We start from the raw sequence: 23,910 nt of genomic DNA on the forward strand, positions 1-23,910 counted from the left end.
TCCCCTCCACTTATTATGCCGGAGCGGGATTAGGGAAATGCGCATCATGGAAAATGTGGTCATACAGGGACATCGAATCTCAGCTGCATTTAAGCCTGAACACCCAGTCATTTCCAAGTCAAGTAAAGGCCGCTAATGATGAATGGAGCTCGCATTAAGACTACCTGGGGCTCCCTGGATTTTCATACCACCATCAGTATCTAGCAAACACAGACTGCTGTATCAGATAGTGGTAGATTTCCCGCATTACCTCATCTGAACCCGAAAACTCAATTTCTTCATTTTTAAAAGTAAGCCTACAGAACCACATTCATTCATTTACGCATTTATTTTCACTTGCATAGCAGACGCAGTCACAATATCCATGATACTGATGTGTCCCTGGAGTTAGCCCTTCTTTTTTAATGGATAAACACCAAAATGACCAGATCTGCCAGCAAAAGTTCCAGTGTGGGGTACATGCTCAAAAATAAAGCTACAGAGGGTTCTAAGAAAACCACTTCTGGCTCCATAAAATACCAGGTTTGTAATACAGATGTGTGAGAAGGTGAAGAGGAAAAAAAAACAAAAAAACAAAAAAAATATTAATATATATATATTTGCATATAATACATTACATATGAGATTTGATGAGATATATATAATTTTAGAAATAGTTTGTAGTATCATAGTATAAATTATTGTACAGCAACAGTAATTATATAAAAAATATGTATTATATGATTATATATAAAACAATCATATAAAAAATATGTATTATACAATTACTGTTGCTGTACAATAATTTATTATAATATATTCATTATTATTAATTATATATAATGTTATTCTTACTCCTACTACTACTACAAAAAATAAAAATAATAATAATAATAGTATTCTATGGACTATTCAATACATAAAATATAAATACTTGATGTATTTTTTTATTATTTATTTTTTAATAATGTTTTTGTAGGTCCTTCTCTTACCTTGATGATCACCTCACACCATATATAGCATGACATTTGTTTAATAATATTTTTACACCCCATTTGAGCACCCCTTTGCTTTGTCGTTTGACTGCCAGTCTAGTTCTCACTAGTGTTTGTAAGCCAATACTGCGAGAGCTAAAATGCTGCCGAGCGAAAGCCAAAAAACCAAGCACTATTAACTGCAGTTTCACACAGATCAGCAAATGACTGGCAATTAAAAGCCGTCCCCAGGGCACACTTTACAACAGAACAGGATCATTATATTACACCAGTAATAAAATGAGGTTCAGCGCAGCTCTCCCAATTTCCTAGTAAGCATTAAATGGTTCCCATTTGGCTGATATAACACCCCTATAACAGGTCCACTCCACCTCCACGACAAACCTCATTTAAAGCAGAATGTAGTCAGAACAGAGACGCTAATCTCCAGGCTCGGCTGCACTCTCAGCGCTGAGGGATTCTGTGCACACGAGTAAATGCTGGTAATTGAGCAGTGCCCCCCAAACCCCTCCCCAGGGCTGGTTCTTAAAGGGAGGGGGGCTTAGAAGTTTCTCCTCTTCCTCCAACTGTCGAGTGCAGGGCTTCAGATCACCTCGGACTCGTGGCGCTCCAGAGCGATGGGCACAGTGGTCGCACACGGACCCTGGAAATGATACCTTTAACCCCACCCCAAACCCACAGTCACGTTAATGGTAACTTAAACAGAGTGGATTACAGAGAGCATTTTAACAAGTCACACAAAGAGTAAAGGCTGATTTTTCTAGAATTGCTTCTGTAAATAATCCAATTCACACCGTTTTACACTTTTCTCAGGAGCAGCCGATCAGCTAAGACCTGCTCAGTGTCTCGATACTGTTTCTTTGAGAGTCATTCCGCACGAGATGCATTAAGCACAAAAAAAGCACTAACGTCAGTGTGCACTGAATGGACAAAAGTATTGGGACGTCTCCTTGTTCCTTTTTAAATTGAGGGGAGTTATCCTGCTTTTGTTGGAGTAACTGTCTCTACTGTCCAGGGAAGAAGGTTTTCTACTAGATTTTGGAGGAGCATTAATGTGAGGATTTGATTGCATTCAGTTCTTCCACTGCTTCACAGCTCATTGCTGGGGGCTTTATACCCCTCTAGTCCCCGCCTGGCATTAGGAATGATGCCTATTCTATGGGCAATACTTCAAGGACTAGACAAGCTCTGTGTCTGTGTGTATGCGTGTGTGTGTGCGTGCATGTGCACATCTGTGTCAGCAATGGGTGTAACTTAAAATAGTTGAATGCATTAATTAGAAGGGATGTCCACAAACATTTGGACATATAGCGTATGAGAAAATAATATTAATATATAATAATTAATATATTATTAATATATATAATATAATATAAATATTTAACCATTATAATTGTAGGATTATTTGTGTATTAGTTTTTACATAAACATCAAATTCTGGAATCAGTAGCAGTATTAGTTATACAGCTCTAAGACCAAATCTAATGAAGCAAGTTCTCTCAACGCCCAGCAGATAGTTAAAGTGGGCCAAGAGGGCATGATGTGAGAGAAGGTGAGCTCTTCCACTACACTGTCTGATCATTATTCTCACTGACACCTCAGCCGAATTCTGAGCTGGTGAACAAACTGGATACTCACGCAAATCGAGACGTGTTTGCTCTCGGACGGATGTTGAATTCGGCCACTGGAACGCCCCGGGACGCCACTTGTGGGGCAAACATGGCTGCAGGGAAGACGACAGAGGCCGTTCCAACCTGCGGTTAAACCAGCAGATCACAGAGAGACAGGAGTGGGAGGGGAATCGTTTCGTAGTTAGAATCGCAGAGAATTGTTAGGAACTCAATCTTGATCTTCAATTCAACTCTAAACACTGCGAGTGGTCCGATTCAGCAGTAAGAAGAACAGCGACAACCTTTTCAGTCTAAACGCACGAAATGGGCCAGGTGTAAGTTAGTAAGTTCAACGTTAGCCACTAGTTTCTGGTCTGAAGCTCCCCAGAAGCTCCCCATAATCTCACCAGCAGGCAGAGGTCACAAGCATCCAGTTCCTTCTCCACTTTGGTGAGGATGTGAGAGTCCAGCGTTTCCCCGAACCAGATCACATGCGGCCTCAAAAGGCCGTCACAGCCCCTTTCATCACACCTGCAGCGAAGATGAAGATGAATAATAATAAAAAACATGAGTAACATAAGAAGAGCCTCTCTCAGGTAGTTAATTGTAAGGGAATACTGCCATCTTGTGGGGAACAAGCTACTCTACTACCTCACAGTGTTAAATAAATAAATATGCACACACATACACACACACACACACACATATATATATATATATATAGCCAAGATTTTCTCTCTCTCACACACACACACACACACACACACACACTAATTATAAATAACATGCGTCCAGTACCGCCCACATTACTTTTGATCAGCTGCATACAGATGTCTAATCAAATACCCTCCACTAATTATAGGCACCCCCTCGTTAAGAAGTGTTCTTAGCCTTCTAATACAATATTCTTATTCTTTTATAATTTAATTAATTTAATTTAATATTTAATACTGCAAAAAAGTTGCCTTGCTTAAAATGTATGTTCTCTTGATATCCCCATGTTGAAGAGTGGATAAGAGAAAGAGACTCTGTGTCACGTCATATTTATACCCAAAGGTAACAGGAAGTGATGAATTTCACCAAATAAGCTCATTCCCCCATGTGCATGTAAGAGAGCCACAGGGTGGGGGCGCTGTGGGAGCTCACTGATTGGTGCTGTCCCATTCAGGAAACAGGTACGAAAACAAACCGTCTGTTGTATCTGCTGTGAACTGCTGGAGTCATTCTACATAAAAGGGCAATGAATCCCTAAGACACCGCCTGCTTAGTTAAATTACAAGCCACGGATCAGTGACGACCAGAACATGCTCTATATCAGTAAACACCATTCACTCAACTCTGGGCTCTCAGATATGAGGCTTTATCCTCTAAACAGGTGGATTTAAGCCTCAGTTAGCTGGAACACAGCCTGTGCTGTGGTGTTTAGACTGCTAGCTGACTTAATTAAGCCTAGATAGCTGGCTCAGAGTCAGAACCGCTCTCTCATTTCGCCTCGCTGTTACTCCCAACCAGTTTTAGGAGAGTTTTCATCCTCAACACTTCATGTCGGTAGCTCTGCAGTTGGTTAGCAAACACAGTCTGATCCTAAAAAGCTGTGTTTAAGGTCATACGAAGCTCCTCTTACCTTGGTAAATGCTTGACAGGAATATCAGCATCACTGCAGTTTGGGTCAGGATCTCTGTAACAGAATTTAAAAAAGGAGTTTCAAATGACACACACCCAACAGAAATAAGCAGTTTTAATATTTATGAATTAAAAAAAAATAAAAAAGGTTAGGCAATTAACATGTATGCAAATGATGATATTTAAATGTCTGGGCTTGTTTTACCCTTTGCCCTGCAGAGCAGCACAGATAGGGCTGTGATGGCTGGAATCTACATCACCACAGCTCAGACACCTGGTTCTGAAAAGGCTTCCTGCAATGAAGTAACACTGGACATGAACTAACAGGGTGTGTGTTACTCCAGGATATTCTCATTACTGCTGGGAGGTAGAAATTCCCAATATCTCACAGTATCGGGTGGACATTAAAAAAATTCAATAAATAATCAAGTTACATATACAAACCAGAGCTTCGTCTGATTGGACAAATTGTACACTTTTATTTTAATGATTAAATGTCACATATTGTAACAGCGATATTCTGCACAGTACTGCAGTATGCACCGATACGTGAGATCAACATGGGCTAAAGAGATCACGCAATATCCAACAACCTGATGACAAGAACAGCAAACCTGACGGATCCTGGAAATCCTGGATAGCTAACGTTATAGAATATTTAAATATTGCATACTCTAGTGGAGTAAAATGTGACATTACAGGCTTTTAAAATAAACACACCACCACCAGCAAACACTAAATACATTAGTTAATGCCAATTCTACTAGGGGGTTGCTTATCACCATGTTCCTTACATAAAGCTAACTGGTCCCTTATAGCTGTGGTTGCATTTACATTAGCATAGGAAGTAAGGCATCCTGTTCTCACCGTGGACCTCCAGCACATGTTTGGATCCGGCTCTGCGGTGAAGCTCGTCCGTGTTCTGAGTGATGACCACTACGGATCGACCCTGCTTGCTGAGGCGAGCCTCACACTCGGCTATTGCTCGGTGGGCCTCGCTGGGCGTAGCCTTCAGGGCCAACTCCCTCCAGTAGTGGTAGAACTCCCAAACTCTGGACGGGTTGCGGGAGAACGCCTGTGGGGTCGCCAGATCCTACGGGGGGGATAAAAGGAATAAAATTAATTAAATAATTTAAAAATTAATTAATTGAGAGGCCGAGGCTATTTCCAAACAGGCCACTGAAATCATTAAGACCACTAGCCTTCATTAACTTCCCAATTTAATGTAATGGTCAAACGAGCGTTGGAAACAAGTTGCTATGGACCAGACGAATAACGACCCTGAACTTCTCCTGCGCTGTGTTTAAGGAAAGAGGAGAGTTTTCCCTAATAATTCTCCCTGCTGGCAGCAGACACCCACGCCCGCCATTCCAGCCAGATCTAGGACTGTAAACATTGCTCGGGGAAATGATACAGTCGGTATCTGGATGCAGAACCGTTGTTTAAAGTGGTGTGGAGAGATGTTCGGTGTTAATCCCGTGTGTAAACTAGGTGTATGGAAGTGTACAGATGGCTTAGAGAGGAATTCCACACTTGTTTTAAACGTATCTGCACAGTTAAATCACTGAAGGCTGGTTCATACCTACGGTGGACGCGGACGCGGACGCACCACAGTACGCACAGCTAAAGTGACGTGATTGTGGAGGCCAGTCCTCGTAGTGCTGTATACATGCCTGCATCGTTCCTTGGCCAACCTCAACAAAAGCCATCCCCTTTTTCGATCAAACACCGCCACCTGGTCCACGGAGTTTGACTATGTGTGACCAGTGTGTTTTTCCATTGGGGTCGGTTTTAATTTGTTTATTTATTTATTCATTTCTAATAAAGAAATAACGAGTTCTGGATGAAAATATTTGAATCTGTCTCTGCTGTGTTTGTGCACAGATTTTAAGCCTTGCGTTTAAATCACAGTTTTATTTTAAAAGGCAGTAAAGCGAGGGACAGTTCTTAGACGTCTACATTTATAAACATAAAATCTTTTTTTTTGACACTTTAATTTTTAATTTTAATTAAAATTTCAATTTTAATTTTGTTATGGTGATAATATTCTTTTCCAGTCATATGGAGGAGACTGTTAGTGTTAATAAACACTGATCAGCTGCAGGTTTCATTACTAACAGTGTAATTAGACTGAAGGGTTCATTAGATGAAGAGCAGCAGATGTTGAGTAGAAATCACTGTATTCAGTACAGGAGAGGATCTGAATAGCAGTTTATAAGAATGTTTTTTACATCACTGATGTTACTGATGTTGATTTACATGTATCATGATAAATATTGTGTGTCGCGAAAGAAGTCTTAAAATATTGTGAGGTAGTATTTTTTACCTTATCGCCCAACCCAAAGTATAATATATAAAGTTTTCATTAATAAAACACAAAAGGGAACTTCTTATAACTTCACCTTTAACCAGTTATCTATGCAATCCCAAAAGTCCTATTATTAGACATGTTTCACAACAGTTTGGGGTTTAAAAACATTTTATGTTTGTTTTCTTTTTACTTTTATTTAACGTAAGGGCGTCAAAATGAAAAATTCTATGCATGTAAACACAGACCCCGTTTCCACCTATTCACTAGTATATGCACTGTATTCTGATCAAATTTAGCCACATGCGTTTACACTGGGTAGTCAAACATGCCTCTGGTTAGTCAGACTGTAATCTGATCACTGTGTGGGACATGATATGCAAATTTACTTGCTGCTTGGCAGTTATTACTGGTGTTTCGGGTTGTCTGGGAGTCGTTTTGGTCATCTTGGAGAGGTGGAGGGGTTTACTCGGCTACACCATGCGGCTCAAATGCGTCAAAGACGTCTCAGACCTCCTCTGGTTCACCGGGTCACGTCATGCAGGTCGGTCACGCACTCACCTGGGTCTTCCACTTCCTCCAGTGGCCGCTGGCTGCTCTGAAGGTGGGCAGTCCACTCTCGGCACTAACTCCAGCTCCAGTGATGATGGCGATGTGCTTGGCCTTGGAGAAAACCTCGCGGAACTCGGCCATGTCTGAAACAGCACCAGTGGATCAGATCGGTCAGTGAAGGTTCTGTTCAGTCCAGTAATGGGAGTGTGTGAGGACTGAGCCATGCAGTTAACACAACGCTTACTGCCAGTTTAGCTCAAGAGCCAGATTCACAAGGTTTTCTTTGTATTTGATGAAGAACCATTTAAACCACAGTTTTCTGAGATGTCATGGTTCTATATGGAACCACCTCCTTTACTAAAGAACCTTTAAGGAACCCCTGTTTTAGTGGAAAAGGGTAAAGGTATAGTTCAAGTCTCTGTAAAGAACCATGTACAAGGGAATCGTTTAAGCATTCAAGGGGTTCTTTGCTTAGTACCCTCACTCAAGAAGTGTTCAAGGTGTTCTATAAGGAACCACTGCTTTGGTAAAGAAGAAGAACCCCCTTGGGAAACTACACCCTAAAGCAAAAAGGGCCTTTAAGGTTCTAAGTAAAACCATTTACAAGAGGTTTTCCTTGTATATTTGATAACCCATTAAAACATTCGGACAGGTCTATGAGATGTCATGGTTCTATATGGAACCACCTTCTTTACTCAAGAACCTTTAAGGAACCCCTGTTTTAGTGGAAAGGGTAAAGGTATAGTTCAAGTCTCTGTAAAGAACCATGTACACTCAAATAATTTAAGCATTCAAATGGATCTTTGCTTAGAACCCTCACTCAAGAAGTGTTCAGGGTGTCATGGTTCTATAAGGAACCACTGCTTTGGTAAAGAAGAAGAACCCCATTGGGAAACTACACCACAAAGCAAAAAGGGCTCTATATAGAACGGATTAGGGTTCTTTGACTCGTGACAACAGTGGAACCCTTTTTTTAAGGTTCTATTTCTAGAGGATTTCCTTGTATTTGATGAACCATTGAGACATTCAGAGAGGTCACGGTCAGTGGAGGGTTAATGGAGGTTAGGTCTGGGAAAGCCCATTAGAACTACAGGGAACATTATGGGTGTGTCCAGAACATAAGCCCCAGCTGTCTCCACCCAGTTTACCTTTAATCAGCTGCAGCCAGATGCCTAGTTTTGATCACCGGTCTCAACCAAAGACCCTCTGAAAAAACTAAGGGTGGTCAATTCATCCTCCATGGTTCAGCACTGTATCATCAATACCCCCTCATCTGACCGAGGTTTAGTTCCGTAATCAACTGTACGTACCAGAGTTGGGCCTCGCTGCTCCAGTCATGGTTTTGAGCAGCGCAATCTGGGTTCCACATTCTAAAGCCGAAATGGGCGTCCGCCGTACCAGCTGCCGAACGATCATTTCTGCAGGGTCCTGCTGGACAAGACTGAGGACAGAAAGAGCAGAGATGAGCTTCAGAATTACGGCTGTGAGAGATTGATTTAAGAGGTAGGTGGAGTTCCCTAGACTTGCTACACACTCAGGAACACAGTATAAAAAGGGTTCTACAAAAAACCCTTTAGAACCTTTGTAAAAGAACCATCAACAAACTGCACTGCACTTATTTCTAAAGGGAACCAAGTCCTTTTCATAACAGAGCCTTTAAAGTGTACACTTCTCAAAATTGTTCTGTAGAGAACTTTAAAAAAAAGAGTTCTTTAACTACTGACAACAGTGGAACAAGAGCCAGTTACGAGAGGTTCTCCTTGTATTTTAAGAACCACTAAAACATTCAAATAGGTCACAGAGTTGTTTTGGCTCTGTATGGAACCACCCCTTTACTAAAGAACCTTGAAGAACCCATTTTAAAAAGTGTAGAGGAGAATGCAGACAGATCAAGAACCCCTCTCCTTTTTCCCCGCCCTCTGTAAAGAACCATGTACAAGGGACTCATTTAAGCATTCAAAGGGGTCTCTGCTTAGAACGCTTCTCCAGTGAAGGTTCTTCAAGCCGTCATGGTTCTATAAGGAACCACTGCCTTAGTAAAGAAGAAGAACCCCCCCCCCTCGCTTATTTACTTATAAATAAATAAACAGAGTGCAGGTAAAAGTACACGCAAGGCAAAAAGGAATCTATATCTAGCTCTGAAAAATAGGTTCTCTGACTAGTTAAAATAGCAGAACCCTTTATGGTGCTTTACTAAATCAAAATCAAATTAAATTATATTTGTCACATACATAGTAATACACAGTGAAATGCTTTTTTGACAATCTGCCACATCAAAGCTATTCAATAAGATCTAAATTTAAACTAAACCTTAACTTAATGAAATAAAGTGCAAAAAAAGTTACATTTAAGTTAAATTTAAGGTAAAAAATAAAATATAAAAATATGAAAATATAGAAATATAGGAAGCAAAAAAATATATACAGATGGAATAGTGCGTGTCTGTATGTGTGTATATATATATATATATATATATGTATATATATATATATGTGTGTGTGTGTGTGTGTGTGTGTATGTATACGTATGTACATATTTATCTGTATGTGAGTGAATGTGTGAGTTAAAAAGAAATATTTGCATTATTGTCCGTAGTGAGTTGTCCGTGAGCCATAGTTGTGTATTGTAGTAAGTGAGGGTCCAGTTTGTGTATGTAGATATTTTAATTTCTATATTTAATATCTAAACCAGCTTTAGAAACGTTCTACAAAGAATCGTCTACAGTATTATTGTTATTATTTTTTTTATTTTTGGTGCGTGAGGAACCTATTAACCATTTAAGCATTCAAAGAGTCGTCACAGATCAGTGTTTAGTACAGAACATTTTCCTTTCCTGAAGAACTTTTAAAGAAACATTTTTATGGGTGTACTTAATATAGCTGGAAAATATGTATTATATTATATTATATTATATTATATTATATTATATTATATAAAATATTTTATATCACAATATTTATCACATTTTATATCATTTAATAAACACATTTTAAATAATCATATAAAACATTAATATCACATATTTTACGATATACAATATTTACTGCAATATTTCATCATGTAGACAAAATGCACCAAAAAAAAAAAACGTCTGTCCAAGTACTCTCCCATACTGAGCACCATGATTTTTTTTTCATTCTATTGAATTAAATAAGACTAATTACACTCTTTGTAATGAAACGTGCAGATAATCAGTGCTCTCTGGTTTAATTAGATGAAGTGCAGCAGATGCTGAATAAAAATCACTGTATTTAATACAGGAGAGTCTCTGAAATTATTTATTTATATATACTGTATACATATACATACATACATATACACACACACACACACACAAGCTTTTGTGAATGAGGCCCCAGATTTACCAGTGAAGCACTCCTTTAGGCGCTTTCCTGGAACGGGGTGAAGAGAAGAAGGTATTGCCTACCTCTACATTACGGATAAACAGAGGTCTCATTTGCCTGTAATGTAAACCTGATGAAGACCACCTAGTCCACCGTCCCCGGAGACATTTACACAGTTTAGAGATAAATAAATCTGTCTGGACCGGACTAACTGTGTCTGGAGCACTGCTTGGTGTGCACATATCTCACAGAGTCCAGCCCCATCCCTAACAAATGGTCCTTCAAGGGTTCTCTAGCACTAATTTACCATCAACACTAGCTACATACTGTATATAACGCTCAGAAGACACTCAGGTGTAGGTGTACTGGTGGTATTGGACAGTACATAAAACAGCTATAGGGGAGGCTCAGCGGTCAGAGTATAGCGGTCTATTCAGGACAGGGTTGTGAGTTCGGCACCCGGGCTCGGCAAGGCTGCCACTGTTGGGCCCCTTCAGCAAGGCCCTTCACCCTCTCAGCAATGGCTGCCTACCGCTCTGGACATGTGTGCTCTCTGTCACTGTGTGTTGGATCACTAGTGTGTGTGTGTGTGTGTGTGTGTGTGTGTGTTTGTGTGTTCACTGAACAGATGGGTTAAAGGCGGAGGCCAAATTCCAACAGTGTCCAACACCATCTAATGGTGAATAGAGCCCTGAGTCCCATTAAACTCATGCTAAAAAGACTTTTTACAATCTTAATGAATTTACTTACATTAAAATATGTAGAATTTTTGGGCAAATGTGTAGAATTAGGTTTTAGACTGTGGGATTACGGACAATCCCAAATTCACTACGGACAATAACGCAAATATTTATTTTTAACTCACACATACACTCACATACAGATAAATATGTACATACGTATACATACACACACACACACACATACATATATATGTGTATATATATATAACATACATATATACACACACACACACACACACACACACACACATATATATATATATATATATATACACACATATATACACAGACACGCACTATTCCATCTGTATATATTTTTTGCTTTTTATATTTCTATATTTTCATATTTTTATATTTTATTTTTGAACTTAAATGTAACTTTTATTTTATTTTTATTTTTTTTGCACTTTTGCACTTTATTTCATTAAGTAAAGGTTTAGTTTAAATTTAGATCTTATTGAATAGCTTTGATGTGGCAGACTGTCCAAAAAGCATTTCACTGCAAGTTATACTGTGTATTACTGACACTGTATGTGACGAATAAAATTTGATTTAATTTGATTTGATTGTTGATTATTTTACTCGGCACACTTGCAGTGGGGTAAAGCTGAGCTGGTGAATGCCATTCCTCCTCATTAGCTCCACAGTCCCTCACACTGTCTGCGGTTTACAGCCCTCAGTGCTGAGCTCCAGTCTGCTCTCCTGGCGTTTAGGTCTACGTGCCTCCCTGCAGGTCTCCTAAAGGGGATGCCCTGAGAAAGCCACCACAGCCCCAGTCTGTCTGTCTGTCTGTCTGTCTGTCTGACTGTCTGACTGTCTGACTGTCTGTCTGCTCACCCAAACTGCAATTATAAGGTTAACAGGAAAAGACACACATAATATATAAATATTGTTGAAAATAGAGCTTAAATATAGCTTGTCTGACTCATTTAAAGTGCACATACATCCAGCACAACTTAAAACCCCAAGCTGAAGCTCGCTGCTTCCCCAACTGTCCGGTCCACCTTAAAAAGTGCATTGGGAAACGCTGCATTTAAGGTGGACCGGAAAAATCCTACAACAAATCGCGCCTAAAACCACTGAAATCTTACTTTAACCAAATCAGACAGATGCTAGGCTCGTTTGGGGACTTGTGTACACATAACTACACGGTTTAACCTTTAATAAAGTGACTAAAACAACCACTTCGCTTCAGGCGGACAGGGTTTCTGCTCGGTTTCTGACTCGGGTCAAACTACGGCGTCCCGTTTGATTGAATAACACGCAAATACTGAGTCCCACCGCAACTTTCTGGGAGTACAAATACAGATTTAACTCATATTTGGTGAATAAGGGCCTCGCTTACCTGGTGCGGGCTGTTAAAGCTGGTAAACACTCGTGTGCTCCTTCCTCTCTTTCTCGGGTTGGCTGGAGCGGCCGCGGACCCTCAGCTGCTCCACAGCGCCGACCTCGGCTTCCCTCGGTGTGACAGGAGCTGGTGTACTCCTGGAGGTCCCGAGAACCTTATCTCCAGCCCTACACCTCTTCAGGAGTTCATGTGCTTTCGGCAAAGAGGGGATACCTGAGTGAGGGGTGTCAGATTTGGGCTGGAGGAGGTCCGCTGTATATATAGCTACGTGGTTAGCTGGCCATTACCGGGACCTGTCGGTGGTTACTGCGCATGCGCGCAGCACTTGTGGTTGGGTTGAGTAGATGATATAGCTAAATCTAGCACCTATCCAATATTTTAATAAATGTTTATAGCAGTAATGGTTTATTATCAATTACCTTCTATTTCTCTTGTTCAGTGTATTTACAGTTTCTTGTAAATATATAGTGTTTTTGAGACTAAAACTAAGGCTTTGATTGAGTATATGATATACATTTAGCACTCGTTCAATATTCAATTCAATATTTATACCAAGAATGGTTTATTATCACCTCAATTACCTTCTAGACAATTACCTGTCGAAGGTTACTGCGCATGCGCAGTGTTTTTAAGGCTAAAACTAAGGCTTTTGTTGAGTATATAATATAAATCTAGCACTCTTTCAATATTTGATTAAGTTGATTAAATTTTTATACCAATAATGGTTTATTATCTCAATTACCTTCTATTTATCTTACCTAGCTATTACCGGTAGCTGTCGAAGGTTACTGCGCATGCGCGCAGTGCAGTGTATTTAGTTTTCCGTAAATATACAGTGTTTTTAAGGCTAAAACTATGGATTTGGTTGAGTATAATCTATACATTTAGCTGAAGTTTATTATTTGATTAAACATTTATACTACGAATGGTTTATTATCAACTCAATAACCTCCTCTTTATCTTAGACCAGTCGAAGTGTATTTACAGTTTCTTGTAAATATACAGTGTTTTTAAGGCTAAAAATAAGGCTTTGGTTGAGTATATAATATAAATGTAGCACTCTTTCAATATTTGATTAAATATTTATACCAATAATGGTCATGAACCAGTCGAAGGTTACTGCGCATGCGCGCAGCACTTGTCTAGTGTATTTACAGTTTCTTGTAAATATACAGTGTTTTTGAGACTAAAACTAAGGCTTTGATTGAGTATATGATATACATTTAGTTCTCGTTCAATATTTGATTCAATATTTATACCAATAATGGTTTATTATCACCTCAATTACCTTCTCTTTATCTTAGCTAGCTATAACCGGGACCAGTCGAAGGTTACTGCGCATGCGCAAACCACTTGTATTTAGTGTGTTTACAGTTTCCTGTAAATATACAGTGTTTTTAAGGCTAAAACTAAGTATCATGTTGTAATTAATCTAACTTTTAATATTTGATTAAAAGCTTATAACAAAAAATATATTATTTATTTGATTTATTCCCTGTACCTTCTGATATGGTATGATTATAGGCTCAAATATCAAAATATGCTTCCTACTGTCCTAATGTGATACTGGGTTAGTAGCAGGTATAATTTTTGCTATAGTCATTTTTTGAAAGCTTATTATAAATGCATCTTTTTTTGCAGAAGGGAGCTGCTGAAGTAGTAATTACGAGGATGCCATTCCTCCCCATTATCTCCACAATCCCTCACACTGTCTGCGGTTTAAAGGCCCATTCACACTTTTGACGTCATTGCTGAGCTCCAGTCTGCTATCCTGAGTTCCTACTGCTGGACTGGCCAAATTTGCTCAATCCAAACTACAAGCTAAATGCAACCCAGTAACAAGTCAATAAATGAATAAACAAGGGCATGTTAATGCTGGTCAGTCATCTGTAAACATACAGGCCTGCTCTGACTGGTCCTAGCCAGAGTCTGTCCCAAACTAGTGCCTCTTATACGTATGCATGTGCAGACTTGATGGAGGAGGGCCATGGGGCTTAGCGAGGGGCTTTTGAGACATGCTCGGAGTAGCAGTTATCCCAGTTGAGTGAAAGTTAACACTAAGGGCGCACCGAGGGCACTCATGAGCACCAATCGGACGCCCAAAATGAGACATGGGACAAAGCGCTCTACACAAAGATATGGGACATGGCAAGCTGCTACTGTTGGGCCCTTGAGCAAGGCCCTCTATCCTCTCTGCTCCCTGGGTGCCGCAACGCTGGTTACCCACCGCTCCAAGCATGTGTGCTCACAGTCACTGTGTGTGTTTGATCACTAGTGTGTGATGGGTTAAAGGCGGAGGCCCAATTCCATCTGTGTCCGGCACTAATGGTGAAGATGCTTGTCTTATCTTAGTACGATAACAGGGTTGTGGGTTCGATTCCCGGGCTCGGCAAGCTGCCACTGTTGGGCCCTTGAGCAAGGCCCTTTACCCTCTCTGCTCCCCGGGCGCTGGAGTTGGCTGCCCACCGCTCTGGGTGTGTGTGTGTACTCACTGCCCCTAACACATGTGTGTGTGTGTGAGTGTGTGTTCACTACCAAATGGGTTAAATGCGGAGGACACATTTCGCTGTACAGTGACAAATACGTGCACCTTTACCTTTACCTTTACAGTCAACATTGCCACCCTTTCCTGCAGTTACTTCGTGTCCCACCAGGGGGTGCTGACCAGTGACAAGTGTGATCAGTTGTTTGAAGACTGGCCAGTGGAATCAGGTGTGCTGCTGGTTGTTAAGCGTGATAAGACTGGACACCCCTGACCTGACCAGGCCTGAGTCTTCCATTGCAGTCCTGCAGGGCAGGTGTTCAGCACAGTTTGGTGACCAGGATAGAAACTATCCTGACATGATGGAAAAAACAACTGCAGATTCACATGATGTCAAAAAGTGAAAAATGTAAAGTAAGATGCACAACAGTGATAATATAATGTGTATTGTGTACACTCCTATTTTTTAAATATATATATTTTGACTGTTAATTTTAGTATATTTTATTTGTAATGATTCTACAGTTTTTATGTCTTTGTATTTATTTTATTTTTTTTTATGTGAAGGACTTTGAATTACCTCTGTTTGAAGGGTGCTATACGAATATACCTGCCTTGTCTTGCCCTTATACCCCTTGAAACCCCAGGCCTGATCTACACTACATCCTCAACACACAGTCATTAGATTAAGGTCTGTGTATTTAGATCAGCATGCAGTAGCAGTTGTTTTGATATGATTTTGGTTAAATACACCGTCCAACCTGAGCATTTAAGCTTTGCAGTCTCTCTCACACTCCTGAACTTCAGTGCAGTAGTTTTAGGGTTTTAGGATGGGAGCTAAAAAAGCTACACAGCAATACAGAGGCTGGAGGCACTTAGACGGAGGGCCATCAAAAAGCCTGGTTGGGGCCTCCATAAAGCTAAAGTCAGCCCTACTACCTGCTTACACTCTTAAACATTAAGATCCTACAAAGAGCATCTTTGAGCGATGCTGTAGAAGAGCCAGGTTTGTGTGAGTGTGGCGAACCTTTTACATCGAGTGGAGGTTCTGTAGAGTGTAAATCACTCTACCTACTCTACCTGCTGAGGAGATTAAGTTCCTTTGGAGCGCTCCTGAGGACTTTCTTCAACACAGTGGTGGCATCTGCCATTTTTTATGGAGTGGTCTGCTGGGGCGGTAGCATCTCTTGGGGTGAAGCAGCCTGTCACTAAAGGAGCTTCCCAGTGCTGCCAGAGTCTCAAGCATGGGGTGGGAGCTGTTCTCTGGTTCTTTGGTGGCATTGCACCTTTCTTTTTTTTTCTTTTTACGGCAAGACAAGTTTATTTGTATAGTACCTTTCATTCACTGTGGCATTTCGAAGTGCTTTACATAATCAGAACTAATACGAAAAAACTACGAAAAATGAAGATAATAATAATAATGTTTTTACCTTTTTTTTTTAAAGCGATCTGTGGGATATCCATGCTAGCATAATTTTACAACCTCCAGGAATTGATCTTTGAGATATCCATCCTACCATCATTTCAAAAGTTCCAGGAGCTGATAAAGCTTTAGATAACATGTCCTCGAGTCAGGACTCCAGGTATGGCTTTCACCAACTGGAAAGTAGCCATTGCGCAAGTTACCACTTTAACATCATTCCCAGCATAAAGCTGATCCTTGAGATATCCATCCTAGCATAATTTTAGAATGTCCAGGAGCTGATCCTTGAGATATCCATCTTAGCATAATTTTAGAACCTCCAGGAGCTGATCCTTGAGACATCCATCCTAGAATAATTTTAGGACCTCCAGGAGCTGATCCTTGAGATATCCAGCCTATCATAATTTTAGAACCTCCAGGAGCTGATCCTTAAGATATTCATCCTAGCATAATTTTAGACCCTCCAGGAGCTGATCCTTGAGATCGTCATCCTAGCATAATTTTAGAACCTCCAGGAGCTGGTACTTGAGATATCCATGCTAGCATTATTTTAGAAGCTCCAGGAGCTGATCCTTGAGATATCCATCCTAGCATAATTTTAGAACCTCCAGGAGCTGATCTTTGAGACATCCATCCTATCATAAATTTAGAACCTTCAGGAGCTGATCCTTCAGATATCTTTGGAATATCCATCCTAGCATAATTTTAAAACCTCCAGGAGCTGATCTTTGAGACATCCATCCTAGCATAATTTTATAACCTCCAGGAGCTGATCTTTGAGATATCCATCCTAGCATAATTTTAGAACCTCCAGGAGCTGATCCTTGAGATATCCATCCTATCATAAATTTAGAACCTTCAGGAGCTGATCCTTCAGATATCTTTGGGATATCCATCCTAGAATAATTTTAGAACCTCCAGGAGCTGATCCTTCAGATATCCAACCTAGCATAATTTTAGAATCTCCAGGAGCTGATCCTTGAGACATCCATCCTAGAATAATTTTAGGACCTCCAGGAGCTGATCCTTCAGATATCCAGCCTAGCATAATTTTAGAGCCTCTAAGAGCTGATCCTTGAGATATCCAGCCTATCATAATTTTAGAACCTCCAGGAGCTGATCCTTGAGATATTCATCCTAGCATAATTTTAGACCCTCCAGGAGCTGATCCTTGAGATCGTCATCCTAGCATAATTTTAGAACCTCCAGGAGCTGGTACTTGAGATATCCATGCTAGCATTATTTTAGAAGCTCCAGGAGCTGATCCTTGAGATATCCATCCTAGCATAATTTTAAAACCTCCAGGAGCTGATCCTTGAGATATCCATCCTAGCATAATTTTAAAACCTCCAGAAGCTGATCTTTGAGACATCCATCCTAGCATAATTTTATAACCTCCAGGAGCTGATCTTTGAGACATCCATCCTAGAATAATTTTAGAACCTTCAGGTGCTGATCCTTCAGATATCCAGCCTAGCATAATTTTAGAATCTCCAGGAGCTGATCCTTGAGACATCCATCCTAGAATAATTTTAGGACCTCCAGGAGCTGATCCTTCAGATATCCAGCCTAGCATAATTTTAGAGCCTCTAAGAGCTGATCCTTGAGATATCCATCTTAGCATAATTTTAGAACCTCCAGGAGCTGATCCTTGAGATATCCAGCCTATCATAATTTTAGAACCTCCAGGAGCTGATCCTTGAGATGTGCATCCTAGCATAATTTTAGAATCTCCAGGAGCTGATCCTTGAGATATCCAGCCTATCATAATTTTAGAATCTCCAGGAGCTGATCCTTGAGACATCCATCCTAGAATAATTTTAGGACCTCCAGGAGCTGATCCTTCAGATATCCAGCCTAGCATAATTTTAGAATCTCCAGGAGCTGATCCTTGAGACATCCATCCTAGAATAATTTTAGGACCTCCAGGAGCTGATCCTTCAGATATCCAGCCTAGCATAATTTTAGAATCTCCAGGAGCTGATCCTTGAGACATCCATCCTAGAATAATTTTAGGACCTCCAGGAGCTGGTCCTTCAGATATCCAGCCTAGCATAATTTTAGAGCCTCTAAGAGCTGATCCTTGAGATATCCAGCCTATCATAATTTTAGAACCTCCAGGAGCTGATCCTTGAGATATTCATCCTAGCATAATTTTAGACCCTCCTGGAGCTGATCCTTGAGATCGTCATCCTAGCATAATTTTAGAACCTCCAGGAACTGGTACTTGAGATATCCATGCTAGCATTATTTTAGACCCTCCTGGAGCTGATCCTTGAGATATCCATCCTAGCATAATTTCAAAACCTCCAGGAGCTGATCCTTGAGATATCCATCCTAGCATAATTTTAAAACCTCCAGGAGCTGATCTTTGAGACATCCATCCTAGCATAATTGTATAGCCTCCAGGAGCTGATCTTTGAGATATCCATCCTATCATAATTTTAGAACCTCCAGGAGCTGATCCTTGAGATATCCATCCTATCATAAATTTAGAACCTTCAGGAGCTGATCCTTCAGATATCTTTGGGATATCTTTGGGAGACCCTCCTGGAGCTGATCCTTGAGATCGTCATCCTAGCATAATTTTAGAACCTCCAGGAACTGGTACTTGAGATATCCATGCTAGCATTATTTTAGACCCTCCTGGAGCTGATCCTTGAGATATCCATCCTAGCATAATTTCAAAACCTCCAGGAGCTGATCCTTGAGATATCCATCCTAGCATAATTTTAAAACCTCCAGGAGCTGATCTTTGAGACATCCATCCTAGCATAATTGTATAGCCTCCAGGAGCTGATCTTTGAGATATCCATCCTATCATAATTTTAGAACCTCCAGGAGCTGATCCTTGAGATATCCATCCTATCATAAATTTAGAACCTTCAGGAGCTGTTCCTTCAGATATCTTTGGGATATCCATCCTAGAATAATTTTAGAACCTTCAGGAGCTGATCCTTCAGATATCCATGCTAGCATACTTTTAGAACCTCCAGGAGCTGATCTTTGAGATATTCAGCCTATCATAATTTTAGAACTTCCTGGAGCTGATCCTTGAGATATGCAGCCTATCATAATTTTAGAACCTCCAGGAGCTGATCCTTGAGATATCCATTCTAGCACAATTTTAAAACCTCCAGGAGCTGATCCTTGAGATATCCATTCTAGCACAATTTTAAAACCTCCAGGAGCTGATCCTTGAGATATTCATCCTATCATAATTTTAGAACCTCCAGGAGCTGTTCCTTGAGATATTCATCCTAGCATAATTTTAGAACCTTCAGGAGCTGGTACTTGAGATATCCATCCTATCATAAATTTAGAACCTTCAGGAGCTGTTCCTTCAGATATCTTTGGGATATCCATCCTAGAATAATTTTAGAACCTTCAGGAGCTGATCCTTCAGATATCCATGCTAGCATACTTTTAGAACCTCCAGGAGCTGATCTTTGAGATATTCAGCCTATCATAATTTTAGAACTTCCAGGAGCTGATCCTTGAGATATGCAGCCTATCATAATTTTAGAACCTCCAGGAGCTGATCCTTGAGATATCCATTCTAGCACAATTTTAAAACCTCCAGGAGCTGATCCTTGAGATATCCATTCTAGCACAATTTTAAAACCTCCAGGAGCTGATCCTTGAGATATTCATCCTATCATAATTTTAGAACCTCCAGGAGCTGTTCCTTGAGATATTCATCCTAGCATAATTTTAGAACCTTCAGGAGCTGATCCTTTAGAATGCTGAATGAGGCCTGATTGTCAGGGTCAGTGGAAGGAACCTTTCAAAAGTTTAAAGAACCTCCGCTTGATGTAAAGGTTCTTCACATGCACACAGATATGGAACCAAAAGTGCTTCTTCCGTGGCATCACTTAAAGACCTATGGCTGCATCTACCACACAGACTACCTGGAGAGAACCTGGAGGATCACAGAGTGGCTCCAAACCCACAAGACAAACTTACAATAGTTTAGTTCTGGTTAATTTAGTCCTCCTCTGTCTAGCAGTCTAGCCAGCCATAAACAACCAGTTCCTATGATCAGTCTGTGTGCCTTCAAGTTGTCCAGCAGTGGCGTCTCTAAAGGAAAAAGCAGACAGACCAAACAACTGTTCAGGCATCTACTTCAACAAGACATGGTTTTCACGAGTGAGCTGATGGCCTCTCCTCAGCATACTTCGAGAGTCTTGACAAGGCCTTGTCTGAGGAGCTGACGCCTCTGCAGCGTCTCGTATTCCAAAGCACTGTGTAGCGCTTATAGTCTGTCTAGGTTCAATCCTAGGCACATGGATTAGATGCTGTCCAGTGACAAAAGTATTGGGACACCTGCTTTTCATTGTCTCTTCTGAAATCAAGGGTATGAAAAGGGTATATCCTGCTTTTCTTGGAGTAACTGCCTCTACTGTCCAGGGACTAGATTTGTGCTCCAGGAATAAGGGAACCGACGACATGATGCTCATGGTGGTCTCACCTCATAACTTACCTCATAACTTACAGGGGCTTAAAGGGGGACATACTCAGTATGAGGCAGGTGGTGCTAATGCTACAGCTGATTAGTATATATGGTCACATACCCCGATATCCATTCTAGCATACTTTTACAACCTCCAGGAGCTGATCTTTGAGATATCTATCCTAGCAGAATTTTACAACCTCCAGGAGCTGATTCTTGAGATATCCATCTTGTGTGAGAGGCAATCAAAAGATATGACTAAGGAATAACAGAGTGTGAGCAGGCTTCGACACACCAGAGGGCTTGTAGAGTCGTCAGGTCGCTGTACTGTTCAAACTACACGACTCGAGCTCTTGAAATCGTGAATGTTTAAGGGGTCGTGGTTCTTACCCTACACGACTGTTCAGCGACAGCAGGCCACACATCACACAGAAAAAAAAAGAAAACTGTGATTGGGATTGTAGTCTGTTCTGCATGTAGGTATTATGGTTGAGTGTATGCTAATGTGTAGAAACTAGAGTATACACACTCACACTCACACACACACACACACACACATATGTAGATGCATGATAAGGCTGGATTTAAGGCTGGAGTCCTTTCGCATCTTCCTCGGCTTTCCTCTCTCCTTGCGTTCTCATTGGCTGGATCGCCACACTGCACTCACTGCCAGTCATAACCTGGTCGTGACACTTTCCACACTACAGGATATCATCTCGCCGACAGGTCCAGATATTTAGGATGCTAGATATTTATTTTAACTCGGTCGGGTCGCCTCTTTGAACAGTTCACACATGGCGATCTAGAGACGAGAGCCTCCTTTTTGAGCCCAGGGCTGAAATTGTGTAGCGTGAACTCGGCATAAGGTGTATTACTCAGTAACTACGGGGATGTCTGTACAAACTGGTGGGGCTATTCGCTGGTAATAGACGTTTGTAATAACACTTTCGGCCCTCTGCTGGACCATAGGCTGTTTAAGGAGTTAACCCTTATAACACTCCAGGTGTACTGCTGGTGTATTACTCAGTAACTACAGGGACGTCTGTACGAACGGATGGGATTATTCTTTGTTAATAATTTCATTAATAATAATGAATTAATAATTATAACATTTCAAATCCTTATCCACTCAGAAACACCTTCACCAAAGTAGTGGTACTACAACCGCAGGTCAACAAAGTCTATACAGTCTAGCTGATCCAACCAAGTTAGTTTGTTAGGCAAGATTAGCTTAGTACCTTAGTAACTCATCAGGTAGGCTAAAACTCTTCCCCAGATTACACACATTAATATCAAACTAAAAAATACCCTTGAAAAATATCACAACTACCAACAACCCTGTAAACATAGCATGATAGCAAGCTAATGTTAGCTAGCCCCGTCAGTCAGACCTCAACAGGCGTCAGACGTCACCCAGGAGCTGGACTTCACATTAGCTACCCAAAACCACATCCAGCACCGCTGAAATACGCTATATGTCAAAAGTTTGTGGACACCCCTTCTGATGAATGCATTCCGCTACTTGGAGTTGCACCCACTGAGAGACTAGAATCCCTACAGACAAACATGAGCCTATTGGTGCCATGCTGCCTAATGCCAGGTGTATAGAGGGCTGGAGGGGTATAAAGCCCCCCAGTACTGAGCTGCTGTGGAGCAGTGGAAGAACTGTGCTCTCTGGAATGATGGTGGTGGAGCTCCGTCCAGGACTTTTGGGATGAGTTGGGATGAGTAGGGGATGATGAGGTGGGTTGGTGATCATCATCCAACATCCTGACCTCTCTAACGCTCTTGTCGTTGAATGCAATCAAATCCTCACAGCAAAAGCAGAATCGGCTCTTTTTAAGACGCTTAATTACAGGGGATGCAATGACCCAGCAGGTGTCCCAATACTTTTGTCCATGTGGTGTAGCTGTAGGGATTGTTATTATGCATTGTTATTATGGCTTATAAGCCATATACAGCATGGTTTATAGTGAAGTGGGCGGGGTTAACACTCTGAATCTCTGATTGGCTGAAAAAAGACGAGGCAATCTGGCAACCCTGCTCTCCATTCTCTCTTTCTCTCTCTCTCTCTCTCTCTCTCTCTCTCTCCATTCTCTCTCTCTCTCTCTCTCTCTCTCTCTCTCTCTCTCCATTCTCTCTCTCTCTCTCTCTCTCTCTCTCTCTCTCCATTCTCTCTCTCTCTCTCTCTCTCCATTCTCTCTCTCTCTCTCTCTCTCTCTCTCTCTCTCTCTCTCTCTCTCTCTCTCTCTCGCTCTCTCTCTGCGCGCGTGTCTCACAGAGACTTTTCCCTCCCTGTCTGCCCGGAGCAGCAGAGTGCGTCCCAGCAGCGCGGCGCTGCGGCTCCGGGTCCATGGCGGGCTGCCCGGAGGACGCTGCTGACCGCAGGCCTGTCCGGAGGGGGCGGTCCAAGAGCGACACTCCGTACCTGAACGACAGCAGGATAGCCTTCAGCCTGAGGACAGGTAGGACACGTGGCACGTGGCTTCCTCTCTCCTGGCACCCTTTGCAATCCCTGCGTGTTTGTGGGTTGATATGGCATGTCCAGTGCGTTCTCGTGCGTCCTGAAGGGGTCGATTGAAGCCCCTGGGGTGTTTGCTCTTGCCATTAGAGATTGCAAGACCCTGGGCTCCTCAACTGGGCATCGAATTGCAGAGGAAATAGACTGTATGCACAGCAGGGAGCTCTCGAGCCTTATATAAAGTGCCCTACGTTGATCTCTGGAGTGCTCTGAAACGTTCGCGAGCTGTTTGATTACCTAAGCCCTGCTGGATTACCATGCTAGCTGACTAACTCAGTTACATAATGCAGACAGCTAATCACTCAGGGCCAGTATATATTAGCCTCGGACGCATGGCAGTAATTGCATTTCGGTCTGATGTGAGCTTCAGTGGAATCCAGGAAAGGTCAGTGAGTAACAGGCTTGTGTGATGCTGGTGTGTGTGTGTGTGTGTGTGTGGTATGAGTGTGTGTGTGTATGCCGTTTGCAGATGTGCAAAATGCCGAGTGAGCATTGAGCTGCATCCCTTGTTGCCATGGCGACCTGGCAT

General features: G+C 41.4%; 2 protein-coding genes across 3 annotated transcripts in view; one reads left to right on the top strand and one right to left on the bottom strand.

Moving 5' to 3' along the window:
* Nucleotides 1–839: 839 nt before the first annotated feature.
* Nucleotides 840–12,593, bottom strand: LOC140562845 (NAD-dependent protein deacylase sirtuin-5, mitochondrial). The gene is made up of 9 exons (XM_072688707.1): nucleotides 12,500–12,593; nucleotides 8,378–8,508; nucleotides 7,077–7,210; nucleotides 5,075–5,300; nucleotides 4,413–4,500; nucleotides 4,209–4,262; nucleotides 2,992–3,115; nucleotides 2,613–2,728; nucleotides 840–1,630 (listed from the first exon to the last, which is right to left on the bottom strand). Exons 2-9 carry the CDS (start codon nucleotides 8,481–8,483, stop codon nucleotides 1,558–1,560), a joined length of 921 nt encoding a protein of 306 aa, XP_072544808.1. The 5' UTR covers nucleotides 8,484–8,508; nucleotides 12,500–12,593; the 3' UTR covers nucleotides 840–1,557.
* A 10,540-nt stretch (nucleotides 12,594–23,133) lies between these two features.
* The window catches only part of LOC140561954 (phosphatase and actin regulator 1-like), a 103,810-nt gene continuing 103,033 nt past the window's right edge, over nucleotides 23,134–23,910 (top strand). For both annotated transcript variants that reach the window (XM_072687244.1, XM_072687245.1), the window contains exon 1: nucleotides 23,134–23,325. In XM_072687244.1, the coding sequence (XP_072543345.1) occupies nucleotides 23,214–23,325 (112 nt within the window). In that variant the 5' untranslated portion in view covers nucleotides 23,134–23,213. The remainder of the gene's footprint in view (nucleotides 23,326–23,910) is intronic.

This window comes from Salminus brasiliensis, chromosome 9 (assembly GCF_030463535.1).
Source record: "Salminus brasiliensis chromosome 9, fSalBra1.hap2, whole genome shotgun sequence".
In the NCBI taxonomy this organism is placed as follows: Eukaryota; Metazoa; Chordata; class Actinopteri; order Characiformes; family Bryconidae; genus Salminus; species Salminus brasiliensis.

Bases quoted from the DNA above. Each gene is read 5' to 3' on its own strand.
- LOC140562845 (XM_072688707.1), bottom strand. From the start codon at position 8,483: ATGATCGTTCGGCAGCTGGTACGGCGGACGCCCATTTCGGCTTTAGAA. The intron at 4,501-5,074 runs GTGAGAACAGGA...ACTTCATTGCAG, and splicing joins ACATGTGCTGGAGGTCCACG to GAAGCCTTTTCAGAACCAGG. The intron at 2,729-2,991 runs GTGAGATTATGG...GTTTAACCGCAG, and splicing joins CTTGTGACCTCTGCCTGCTG to GTTGGAACGGCCTCTGTCGT.